The following is a 12,378-nucleotide window of genomic DNA, read 5'->3' as shown; positions in this document are numbered from 1 at the left end:
TCTTCACAATTACCAGTAAATGAACTACTCATTAATAATAGGCAGCATGTGAGAAAAAAAAGCCAAGCATCATGAGAATTGACTGCAGTATGAATAAACTGATGCATCTTGGGTGGGTCTGCTTGTAAATTCCTACGTTAACCGTTCCCATTTAAGCTTTTGTGAACTAGAAAAATATCGTCAAGATGATCTTCTGGAGTCACAAAGGTAGTCAGAGCAATTTTCATATACATGTCAAAAGTAATCTGGGATTGCTTTGGTTTATGGCTTCATACCCCTTAACATATACAATTTTTCCAAAAAATGCCATCAAAGTACTTTCTTAACCAAGCAGATTCAAAACTTAAACCATGCAATCATGCATATATCAACAGTCAGTTTTCCTAAGCTATGAGCACTTTTCTTGTTTTCTTGTTGTTTATGTCTTATTTTACCTGATTAAACCCTTGATTATCAGTTCACTATAATGTGATTTTCCTTGTTGCTCTAATTGGCTGTTTTGATTGCTATCAATCAGTGTTTTGCTTTTATGACAGTCAAGTTTTAAAAATGCCCCCTTATGAAAATAATTATATTTGAAATTCGTAATGTTCATAAATCTTTGGTCAATAACTCTTCTACAAAAGGCAATTGACTATTTTAGCCCAAAAGTAAATTTCAATCGGCTGATAGAGTATTTTCTTATTATTGATCCAATGTATATGTATGTGTGTGTGTGTGTGTATACATACATACATATATATATATATATATATGTGTGTGTGTGTGTGTGTGTTGATAAGTATTTTTACTTCAAGTTCTTTGATGTGGAAAGTCTTCATTTTAATCTTTAACTCCTTTAAACTCCTTCACATTCCTCACTGACCCCCCTAAAAGGAAGCCAGTTGTTAGTTGTATGGGTAAAACTATACATATATTTTAAGTGTAGTGCTGTGATATAAGAATGCAAGACAAACACCATGAATCAGCAGAATGCTTCCTTTTTGATGAGGTCCTTAAAGTAATGGCAATTAATGTACAATCTTACTTAAAAAATCACACCATGATCTATACAGTCATCCCTAATGAATAATTTTTTATTACCTGACTTTTCAGGAAATTTCACAATACTGATACCTGAGAAACCAGTGCTTTCTGCTTTTGGTTGGCCAAATGCTACTTGTGTAACAGCTTCTGTAAAAACCATAGACATGGATGAAATAGTCAGCTATGCAGATTTATTTCTTGGAAAACTCTGTCCAGATGATTCATTTAATCCTAGTGGGAAATGTTCTTCAAATATGACAGGTCTTATTCAAGGTTGCAGATGCCTTCATAATGAAGATGATTCAAGTTCATTGACTCACAAAGTTCTTAGCTGCACTGTTTGTAACAACTCGCATGGATTGTTGAAGTGGTTTTCAAAAGAGAAAGTGGTCTGTGTATATTTCAAGGTGACCACTCTAAATGGCTCTGTTTGTCCTCCTTGTCTTTGCAGGAGCTATCTTGATATTTGTGAGTACACTGGTTTCCTTTCTGTTCTTTACCTGATATACTGTATTTCCTCAAATAAGCACTCAGCTCTAATAAGTGCACTCCTTAGAAGAAGCATCCACCTCCTAGGTCATGACACCAAATTAGTGCCCCCCCCCCCATCCCCTCTATTTCCTCCTTTTTTTAACTTAAATATTAGCAATACATGAAAAACCTCTTTAATATTTTTCTAACCTATTAAGATTAACTTCACCCAAATCAGTACAGGATAGTAATTTCCTTACAAGTGCCCCCTTTGAATAAGAACCTTCCTTCGTGTTCAGTGGAAAAATTTTAAATGAGCACCCAAGTGCTAATATTCAAGGTTTCTTTAAATTTAAACAGTCAGCTTCGTAGTTTAAAATTAATGCATGCACACCCAGTGTATAATTACAATTGGAATGCTTTTTTTCTGCCGTATTTAATTCTGTTTTTAATGTGAAGAATTCTTAAAAATTTCAAATTAGCCCTCTTTGTTAAACATTCGTATGATAAGGCCATTGAAACCTCTGAACTCTTTGACAGAAGTGATTTAAATGTAACTTCTCCTTACAATTCCAATCAGTTATCTTGTAAACAGGTTTTGAGATTAGACAATCATCAGCTGGAGGGCATTATTTTAGAATAAGACCTGGACATTCTTATGTCTAATTTACAAGGAAAGGTGTAGCAGCAAGAAGGGAGAATTATTAAGGGGATCTTGGGAGTTGAAAGGTTAAATTATAGGTGCCCTGCCAATGTTCAGAGTGCTGGACTCCTGATTTAAACTTGAAAGTCAATATGCTGTAAACGAGTCTATTGCTCATTGTGGTGGTATATAAGCAATAATAAACTGTTTCATTGTTTGTCTCATGATGTAATCACTTGTGATGAAGATTGGGGTCATGCATTACAATTTGCATCATGGCAATCTGATGTGATTGGCAGATTTTAATCCCCATTGTTCCAGTGAGTTCTGGTTTTCCGAGAGGTCTGACTCTGAGTTGTTCCCTTGCTGGTTTAATGTTGTACCTGTCTCCTGTCGTGTTTCTGGATTGTTGGTATCCATGCTTCAGGAATTTTGATTCCATTATCCCTGTTGATGTTATCTGGGTGAAGTCTTCTGTGGATAGCTACCTTGACTCTTCTGGTGTACCATTGTGAGTCTCAATCAATAAACTTTAATGTATGAGCAGTCTACCCCATCGCCCACTGAATACTAGCAGAAAGCAGTTGAAACGTTGTGATCTACATCTTAAGTGACCACATCCTGAGACAAATGATCAAACAGTTTATTATACATTTGTTGTTATAAATCACAATAATCACAACCTGGCTTCATGGTAAAATACTATCATATTCAGGGCGTGAAATTAACTTTTTTTTTCCGATAGCCACTTGGCTACTAAATTCTTCAAAGTGGTAGCCAATTCCAAAAAAGTTGGTCGCCATTTTCAAAGACAAACAAAATCTTTCCTTACGCTGTCAGCGTTCTAGATAGACCCTCCAAAATTAAGTTAGGGAAAAGATCTTTAACGTGCTACAAAGTGGACATTAGGATGGATGATATACAACCTTCAGGCTCATCTAAATCCATGATGGCGTCTAGTTATCGATCAAGATGCATGTGCTGCGTTTTGGAAACAAACTTAACGAGGAAGTTTGCCACGGATTTATCTTTGCAAATCGTTTTAATTCACTATATCTCTTGGTAAGGTTATGATGAAACGTTCTAGTCGCCAATTTGGCGACTAACTTTCAGGATTTGGTCACCAAAGTGAAAAATTTAGGCGCATTGGCGCCTGTATTAGGCGCAATTTCACGCCCTGATATTAGTGTCACTGTGATACTGAACAGATTGAACAATGTGCTACATGATCTTCTGGCATGTTACTTAATTGTTTTGTTCTCCCTTCAATTTGTAGTTGTTATCCCTCCAGTTAAGAGTCTACAACTTCTTCCAGTCTCACGGAGGAAACTAACAGTTCTCTGGGAAAGGCCAGAGGGAATACCTAATGGAATACTCAACTATAAAGTGATTCTCCGTGACCACTTGGGGAAATGCCAAGGGAACATAAAGGTTCATTATCAGACTTGCTTTTAACAATTTAAGATGATTGCCAGTGATACCTGCCTAATACCCTTTAACTCCAATGAGTGACCAAGACACAAGTTCTCCTTACAACATAAACACAATATTATATTAAGCAGAAAAGTAAGGAGATTTAAGAGAAACATCAATTAAAGGATTCTTAGTTGATCCAATCTCAAATCCATACATTATGGCATACATTATTAAGGAGAATTACTAATTGGATCTTTGGAGTGATTAAGGGTTCACAGATTAAGTCCTTGTAAGCTTTAAGTTTGTAAAAGTGAATAGGTCTACTATCTATAATATCAGGCATGTGCCTCTTTCTTTTTTCATTGATATTTCATACAATGAACAGGCAATAACTTTTCACCTGACTTCATTCTTTTCCAATGTCTTTTACAAGCTTACAAACATGTCTTAACAATAGTTTGATTGTTTACATCCATGTTGTTTGACCAGATCAACTTTTACATAGTATTACAGACATGTAACTCTTATACACCCCATGATGGCCCTCTGGGATCTCCCTGCACTTACACCCCAGAATGATTACTATTAACTTTTCACTGGGCAAACGTACGTAGCTTTTTGAGTGAAATGTGTCCTTTTACATACTCAAGTTATTTGCCTAGTATTTATTTCATTGTTATTTTTTTCAAGAAGGACGTGGTGGACAATTCTCAAGGGAAGAGGACAAAAAATACAGTTAGCTATACTAATCTAATGCCATGGTCCAGCTATTCAGCCATTGTATGTTCTTCCATGTCGAAAATCTATGTAAACAAGGCAACTTGCACCTGCAGTGATTACAGGCATCAACCTGAAGGGCCAGTCTTCAACCAAACATTACCTGAAGGTAAAATATAAGTTGTCTGTGTCGTAGGTACATTTAGGAAATTTATCAATTGCCAGTTGCTAGGGAAATTTACTCTCTGGTTTTGTACACATAGAACTAGTAAAAATTATCCTTAGTTGTTGTTGTGATGTTGTTTTTAATTAATTATCAGTTGAAATAAAAAACAACTAACCATAATTATAAATAAGAGTAATTGTATGCTATTGTTGAAATTATTTCAAATTATCCATTGTCATGATCTCACTCCTGTCAGGTGGTTTATACATTTGTTCACCTTCAGTCAAAGTTTTCTACTCCTTGGCCAAAAGAAAACTATAATTAAATATCCTAAACTGTATTATTATTATTAATAATGATAATTAAGGTCTGTTGGCAAGGACTCAGCCAGGGTATGCAAACAGTGTTAATCTGAGATACTAAGAACAGGAGTATAGTGAAAACAGGAGTACAGTAAAAACCTGTATATAAGAACCTAGCCTTAAATTTCCTGGTAACTATTTACATGTAACCTTAGGTTCTTGATCAGATGTGGGTGTAATACTGTGCATGCTGTCTGCAAGACTTTAAGTGTCCTGCTTTGCATGATTGGTTAAATTATAGTTAGATATGTTGCACATCTGTGGATGTATTGACCAAACACTATTGTCAGTGGTCTTATATAACACTGCCAGTGTCCTGGCTAATTTCGGTGACACGTTTTGAATACCAGTGGTATGTAATGTACTGCTTACTGTAAATTATATTTGAAAAAACTCTATATTCCAAAAATAAGAACCTATATTGACATTTTAGCCTAGAATGACTCTTATGTGAAGGCTGCTTATCTACAAGAAATTTAAGCCTAACAGTTTGGTGCATATTTGGTTCTTAACCCTTTAACTCCCTAGATCTCATTAGTAATTCTCCTTACTGTCTGTCATACAATGAGAATTTGGAATTGGATCAACCAATAATCCCCTAATTCATTTGATATTTTTCTTTATTGTTTTTTAGAGGGCACGGTAATGAATCTTGCAATCTGATTGGTTCTTTACCCGGTCAGTATTTTCCTATCTCTGCCCACGGGCCACGGTAACGCTTTCATGAGTCGCCTCAGGCAGTATTTCCAAGACCTCGGTCACAGTTTTTCACCATACGGACCTCCCAGCCGGCAAATAACATATATTTATTCTCATCACTTGTCTGCTTGATATTGTGTTGATAGTGTAAGGAGAAATTCTATCTTGGTCACTAGTGAGACTTAAAGGGTTAAAAGAGCGTTTTTACTGTGCTGTAAAAATGGTGCAGGGCATCCTTAGCCAGAAGTATGGCTGTGTATTTCTAAGCACAAGCTTTCACTGTGACATTTGGTACTGATTTGGATATAGTGATAATGGTCAAAAATAATTATAATATTGATAATCAGTGATACTCAGATATGATTCTTTCTAAAAATTAATGATGATGGTGATGTTAATGTTAATATAAATGATGAAAGTATGATCAGGTTTAGAGGACATATTTGATTTACTGGCAGTATTCTTCATCTCCTAGAACCAATTAAACGTCCAGATATATGGCCTTGCGAGGCACAATGCAGTGAGACAAACTTTACTGTCACCATAAAATGGAAGGTAAAAATTAACATTACTACAATCAGATCACTGAAAACACTTAGAAATGTTCCTGGAGGAATCTTAACTACTCTCAATGACAGCATTGATTATTTATTATTTAAAATGATTTACTCTTATTGAAAAATTTTTTAGCAGCTGGCAGCACAGATTAAGACCCAAAATGTCTACAAAAACCTCCATTTGCATTCCATGTAGCTAGGATGTAATATTATTTATGTAGTACCCACCAAACATTTTCACTCGTGCAGTTGGTTTCATAGCATTATGTCACTGACTACATAATTATATTACAGCCCAAGTAATAAAAAGGGAAAATAAAAGGTGATATTACCCAATTTTCAGACCTTGTGTCCAGCTTGATTGTAATGTAAGTCCTCCTCTAAAAGTTGACTCAAGTTGGGATGATATTTGCTGACATTGCCACAGGAGAATTAAGAGAATGACTTGTTTGCTCAATCGGTTGCTCTGTAAAACTCAACATCCATTTTTGATGCTGGTAACATTTTGTTCATACAGTGACACCAAAGATCTTTAAAGGATGATAGCAACAGCAATTTATTAGTATCATTTTTACTTGATGTTCTTGCATTTGTATTTTCTTCTTGGACAGTAAATGTTCATGAGTTGTTATTGCTCAGCTGAATACTTTTTACTTCTTGAAACAGCTCATGTCAAAAGACTGATTTCCATGCAAGCACATGCAATGAATATATGATTTATTTCTTTCTTTTATCTTAATCCCCTTGATAGGCAAATGACACACCAATATGGAATGGAATCCCCAAGAAGTCTGTTATCAGGATATACAGAAGGAATTCTTCATCCCAAAGCATAGAACACACACACCAAACAAAGTCCCTTACTGGGAGTCCTATAATAACAGTCCATTTTTCCCTTGAGCCTAACTACAATGGGTCGTTACTGAGATATTCTGTGAGCAAGCTGAACAGCAAAGTGAAATACTCATGTGAGGTGCAGTTTTGTTCAAATGGGGGTTGTGGCCCAAGTGCAATGGCAGCACTAAGCTGTGATTCTTGTGAATTGCTGGGACATCCATCAGGTAACGGCATATTCAGTATTATTATAGTCAACCTGGAGTATATTTAAGATACATGTAATCTCCTCCTGACGGCATCTCCATAGATGAGTTGCAATTCTATGATTACTATGTGATTGTGAGGGGTAAATGTCTTATAAGTGCAAAAAAAATGGTGTTATGAGTCTTCTCATGTTTATTTAGTAGCCCCTTGGTGGAGAAAAGAATCATTTTCAATTTTTAACATTAATTGAGTAGGGCTTTATGAATTTATAATGAACTTGTAGTGACAATTATAGTGTCATCAATTGAGAGGCACTGACACTGGTATTGTGAGGAACCAAGGTGTTTCTTTAAGACTTTTGGTGTTTTCATGAATTAGGCTTTTTTTTTCTGGGAATGCTGTTATTGGCTAATTAAAGTTGTGTGTGCATTTGCTTTTTTCTAAATTCATTTAATCATTGATTATATATGGTTAATCTATTTACCCTAATCAGCCTTAGGTTGAATTTAGACTTTATTGGACTTAATTGTTTCTCAGATATTCTGATGTATTTTAGACTTGAAGTAATTTAAATGCTGGATAAATTAACAATTAAAAGTGCTCTACCAACCTAGATCTTTGAGAATTTATGTTAAGGTCAATGGCAAGTCAATACTGTAAGGTGCATTGATTTCAACTTAAAGCTTGTAAAAGATTTTCTTTGGTCAGCTTGTGTATGATGTGTTAAATTCTAGAAGATCCTTCTAGAAGATCCAACCACAGAAGCCAACCACACCATAAGAGTGAAGACACGAGTGACTTCACTGTGACATTGTGGGCAACAGTTGGTGTTGTCTCAATTTGCAGTTTTGTTGCTGTAGTTGTTATAGTATGGACTGCAAAGAGGAAAAGCAACAGGTATGTTTGTGTGCCAATATTTTTTCGCTACATAGGATTTTACAATGGAAGTAGTGTCATGACCATGGGTCACTTACCCAAAAAATGCCTATTAACTCTTCAACCTCCAAGATCTGATTGTTAATTCTCCCCCACTAGCTGCTACATCAAGATCAAAAGAAAAAAACTTTGAACCTACCTGATGATTTTAAAATTATTCCCATCATACTAATGTTTGCTAGATAATGTATGGATTTGTAGGGTGAAGGTAGCTTTTTATCACTTTTGGAAGTTAAAGTGTTAAATTACATGCATGAAACAAGCAATGAATATTCCATCTATATACTTTGTCATCATTGCTTGCGTTGGCTCTGAGCACTGAATGACACAATATTAATAATATTATGTGACTTTAACTATTGTTGCTTTCCTTGATGGCATTGGTTAATTTGGTATGTGAAAGAGGCTCAGAAATATATTAGAAGTCCTTCTGTTAAAGTGATAGGGGGGTGAGTTTCTAAAGAAAATGTGGTGTTGTATTGGTGGGAGAGTATAGCAAGATAATTTTGGTTTTATCAACTGCGTTGTTAATGTAAATTGGCCACCATAAAGAGTTTCAAAGCTGATGTTTGGAGCGTTAGACCTTGTTAGCTTTGAAACTCTTTATGTTGTGAACCCTGTAACCCCTAAGAGTGACTAGCATCTAATTTCACCTTACAATATCAACCCTGAATTACACATTAAGGTTACGAGAATAAGGAAAATGATCACCAGCCAAAAGAAGCTCTTGATTTTTTTGAACAAATTTTTCCTTGTGGACACCTAAGGAAATGTATAGAGAACAGTATGGAGAATATGCAAACAGATGTTGGGGTTTAAAGGGTCAAAGTAATAGTTAACCTGTTATCTTTTGTGAAACACCAATGTAGCCCCTTCTTTGGAGTTCTCATTTGTTTTTCATGCTGTCACTCTTGTAAGACCCAGAAAGTCTACCTCAAGGATTCAACCCTGGCTTGGTTATTACTAAGTGCTTAGGGAGTTCGCTGCTGAGTAAATAACTAACTAAGATAATTTGCCTTTATCAACTGAGTTGATCATGAAATTGACTAACACTCAAATTATTGGCTTTAGAAACTCTCTACAATGGCCAAGTTACATTGAGCAACTCAGTTATTAAAATTAAATTATCCTGTAATATCCCCCATTCATGAAGCACCAAAATTTTTGTAGAAACTTACCCACTTTTTTAACTTGTAAATACCAGTAATTCCTTTTATTATGCCTCTGAAAATCTGACTTGAGTGTCAATGGCTGCAAGCAGACTGTTAAGGAATTGTGTTTCTAAATTAATTCCCTAACCTGCTCAGTGAACAGATGATTTTTTTTAAATTTAAAACTCTTAAACTTTCTTGCTTTCTTTGTGGAAATGTCACAAAATTTCCATCACTATTTAGTACTGCATGTTGGCAGTAAATACACAAGATCTCAATTGCGTTACATTATCATAATCATCATTATCATAATCAAAATCATTACAACTGTTATTTTAAATGCTACTAATATTGTATTTATTATTTTAGATCTTGTGATGGTTTTGGGTAATTTTTTATTTTTTTATTTTTTTCAGGCACGGGAATTTAAAGCTACGGGATAGAGTAGGACCCTTGGTAGGTCTCACCAAGATATCTTACACAACACTTAGCTAATACCTCAGCCATTCAACAATCAAATGGTAAAATTATCAGGCGGTTGGTGTCACTCCATCAATCGATGAATAAGTCAATTCATCAACCAATTACCAGTTAATAAGTCAATCAACCAACCAGTCTGTCAATCAATCAATTAGTCGATCAATCAGTCAGTGAGCTGGCTAGTCAATCAATCAGTCAACCAATTAATTACTCGTTTATTCAGTCACTCAGGCAGTAAGTAAATAGGTCAATCTGTCAGTCAATCCTTCATTCACTCAATCAAGCAATTAATCCATCAGTCTGGTAGTCAATCAATACTTGCATACATAAAATGAAGAATTCTTGTGTTCTGAAGTACACAATAGTTTATTTTACAGATGCTAGTGAAATTATCAAACCCATTTTTAAATCTGTGTTTATTGGTTAATTTCCTTTGTGTTTGCAGCACATCAATATCTACGAAGGGTCTGACTGTACGGACAAGGCGTCGGATAGTGAACCCTACAGTAAGCTGTTTTCGTCAGAAACCCAGCTGTAAACGGAACTGAACAGGATACAGAGCAAGTCTAGGTCGGCCCGCAGCCTCTTTGGCGATTTTCCCAACGAAGAGTGCGAAAACATCTGCAAGCAAGTTGATTTTGTTAGCTAAAATGGTAGCCATAGACATAGCGTCGAGAGAGACAGCGAAATATCATGTATAACCCATAAGCAGATCTATCTAACTCACATTATGGTCACTAAAGATGTAACAATGTTCCTGTGGGATTTACTCTTTCGACTGGTGTTGTTGTATTCGCGCTCTAGGTAAAGCTGCATGACAAAAGACCCTCACCGCTGTTGGCATGGTACCTTCGCAGTCACATGACCTCAACTGTTATCAACGGAAGCTCTCTACCCGCAGACATTTGATACTTTATCGTGCATGCGCAGCATCTGCATCACAGTATCAAATGCCACCTTTATCTCAAGCATTGTTATCTACGTTCAGCATGCAGAGTAGGCGGTCTTGAGAGCAAAACAATCGGAATCTTGCCTGTTATTTTAAGTTCCAAATTGCCGTAGAGTTTTATAATATTTCATTTATCCAAGCTTTTTTTAAGACGCTTCTGAGGCCTTTTTTGTCAAAGCTCTTTAGCAAACAAAAATGAACTTCCATTTAATTAGATAGGATATTTATTGTCTGACGATACACCAGGCTCCAATATAGTGGAAAACGAGAAATTCAGTTCTATTTAAATTGGGTTGAGTTGCAATGTGCTGTCATCCTTGAGAGAAATGTAGTCTAATGTAGCCCGCCATCGTCGAAGTCGGTTCACTTCACGAAGGAGATTAATTAATTTAAAGTAAGATTTGTTCTACTATTCCTTACGCGTACACGCGGATTACTGACGATAGGTCGTTCCACATAGTCTGCAACGGAGCTCCTGAGCTGGGTGGGAAACTGCTTGGACACGGTTTTTCCGCCTTTATACTCCTTCAGATTGGCACGCCGCGAAAATGGCAGGGCCCTCATTCGAAGTATAAAAAAATCATTTTAAGGAGTTGATCATAAGACAGGGTTTCATTGACTGTAGCTAGAAAATCAGTTCTTCAACTCTTCTTAAATTCACAGTATTTTAGTTTTAGGTCAGTACTAACTTGTAGCGCGACTTTTCCCTTCTGGCTAGGTTTTTGTACAGAGTAAGTCTTTATTTAATAGTTTTATGATGTGAAAGAGTTGTTCCTATTTATGTTTTTACAGGTCATTTATTTGAAACTATGCATCCAGTGTGAAATTAGAATTCAACTGATGTTGAGTTAACTTGTTTTACGTTACTTAGGACTTAATTTTCCACACGCTTAAGTTGTTGGTGCTTATCGTGTATCGTATATTTTTACGATGATCGCTACGTTTTGACTGCATACTGCAAGTCTTATTTAAGCGGTGAGTTCGGTAGAGACGGTTACCAGCATGGATGCGCGTCACCTTGAAGACGTTATGCTCGGCTGTTACTGGCACATTTTGAATAAGTGTTCTCATGACAGTCTACCGTCGCCTAGCTGTCACCGTGTCATGGGGGTACTTTCCTCGAAATGCGCGCGCTAATCACAGCGATGAGATACCAGCAAATCACAGCTAAGTAGAACGGTCCACGAGGTGACACGTATCTAGTGGACCTCATCACCGGAAGAAGGATAGTGGAAACGTTGCTATCTACATTAAAGATAAACTAGCTACGGGATTATTTAATTACAATAAACGTTTCGATAGTGATGCAATGGGAAGCTTTACAAATTACATCGTGCAATTTGTGACGCGTGTGTCATAAAAAATTGTAGTTACTGTATATAGCTATAGTTCAGTTCCTAATTGAAAAATGATGTTTGTGACAGTTAGCTTATACTTTCCACAATTTTGACCACGCAAGCACCTAGTACACCCCAAGTGATGGTTTTCTAACAACAATAACTCATGTATGTTCTTTCAGTTTTTTCGAGAGCAAAAGGTTTATATCTTTTACACCTGCTGAGGTGTAGCAGGGAATAATTTGATTTTAGGCGGATTGTAAGGTAACACATGGGTGAAAGCCTGGCATTGACGGTCGTTCATCAATAGAATTTGCTTTCACTAATCAATTTGTGATTTTGGAGTACTCTATTTTGAGAAGATGTATTTTCAGGCTGAAATTTTACTTAATAGAGGACCTCATTAAATGTATTTTTGTACAAGTTA

The 12,378-nt window shown here is 36.1% G+C and overlaps 1 protein-coding gene across 8 annotated transcripts in view; it reads left to right on the top strand.

The window, feature by feature from the left end:
* Window positions 1-12,378, top strand: part of LOC113685146 (uncharacterized) — a 13,638-nt gene extending 1,260 nt beyond the window's left edge. For 2 of the 8 annotated variants that reach the window (XM_089195874.1, XM_089195869.1), the window contains 8 exons: window positions 1,096-1,494; window positions 3,417-3,571; window positions 4,250-4,442; window positions 5,976-6,055; window positions 6,809-7,118; window positions 7,836-7,995; window positions 9,602-9,641; window positions 10,111-12,378. In XM_089195874.1, the coding sequence (XP_089052000.1) occupies window positions 1,096-1,494; window positions 3,417-3,571; window positions 4,250-4,442; window positions 5,976-6,055; window positions 6,809-7,118; window positions 7,836-7,995; window positions 9,602-9,641; window positions 10,111-10,203 (1,430 nt within the window). In that variant the 3' untranslated portion in view covers window positions 10,204-12,378. Of the gene's footprint in view, window positions 1-1,095; window positions 1,495-3,416; window positions 3,572-4,246; window positions 4,443-5,975; window positions 6,056-6,808; window positions 7,119-7,832; window positions 7,996-9,601; window positions 9,642-10,110 lie in introns of all 8 variants that reach the window. The other 6 variants (XM_089195872.1, XM_089195867.1, XM_089195873.1 and 3 more) reach the window with 3 other exon arrangements.

This window comes from Pocillopora damicornis, chromosome 2 (assembly GCF_964200805.1).
Source record: "Pocillopora damicornis chromosome 2, jaPocDami1.2, whole genome shotgun sequence".
NCBI classification, from domain to species: domain Eukaryota; kingdom Metazoa; phylum Cnidaria; class Anthozoa; order Scleractinia; family Pocilloporidae; genus Pocillopora; species Pocillopora damicornis.
This window is presented reverse-complemented; position numbering and strand designations above follow the sequence as displayed.